Source organism: Buceros rhinoceros, unplaced genomic scaffold (assembly GCF_000710305.1).
Source record: "Buceros rhinoceros silvestris isolate BGI_N320 unplaced genomic scaffold, ASM71030v1 scaffold21578, whole genome shotgun sequence".
Taxonomy (NCBI): domain Eukaryota; kingdom Metazoa; phylum Chordata; class Aves; order Bucerotiformes; family Bucerotidae; genus Buceros; species Buceros rhinoceros.
The window spans coordinates 6,671-7,073 of NW_010425417.1; the positions used below are offsets into that span (position 1 = coordinate 6,671).

The window sequence follows — 403 nt, forward strand, 5'->3', positions numbered from 1 at the left end:
ATTCTGCTCTGAAGATTTACTCTGCATTTCCTGGAGTTCATCGGGAATTGCTGGTTTAAACCCTCCAACGAGGGACGCCCAAGAGGCCACTCTGCTCTCTGGGAGGGGACGATGTGCCGAGACTAACCTGGGGCTGGAACAAGTGCCTGAGGGGAAGGGAGCAGCGCGGGCGCTCGAGGACGCTCTCACTCACGTGTTTGGTTGCCTGTAAGTTGACTATGACCAGCTTCCCTCCTCTCTTCTTGGTGATCAGCGGGAGGTTGCCGCTGGGTTTGATCTGCAGCGAGGTCCCCAACGTGACGGAGAGGTCAGCTTTCCTGCGGGGAGGAGACAGAACATCCAGGGCAGAGAAAAGGCTGTGGCTGTTCGCAGGCACTGGCAGGTGCCATGGCACTAAGAGGCC

The 403-nt window shown here is 58.1% G+C and overlaps 1 protein-coding gene across 1 annotated transcript in view; it reads right to left on the minus strand.

The window, feature by feature from the left end:
- Positions 1 to 403, minus strand: part of SIRT6 (sirtuin 6) — a gene marked incomplete at its 5' end in the record, with an annotated part of 5,441 nt that overhangs the window by 1,017 nt on the left and 4,021 nt on the right. The window contains one exon of the mRNA XM_010141157.1: positions 194 to 317. Within this exon, the coding sequence (XP_010139459.1) occupies positions 194 to 317 (124 nt within the window). The remainder of the gene's footprint in view (positions 1 to 193; positions 318 to 403) is intronic.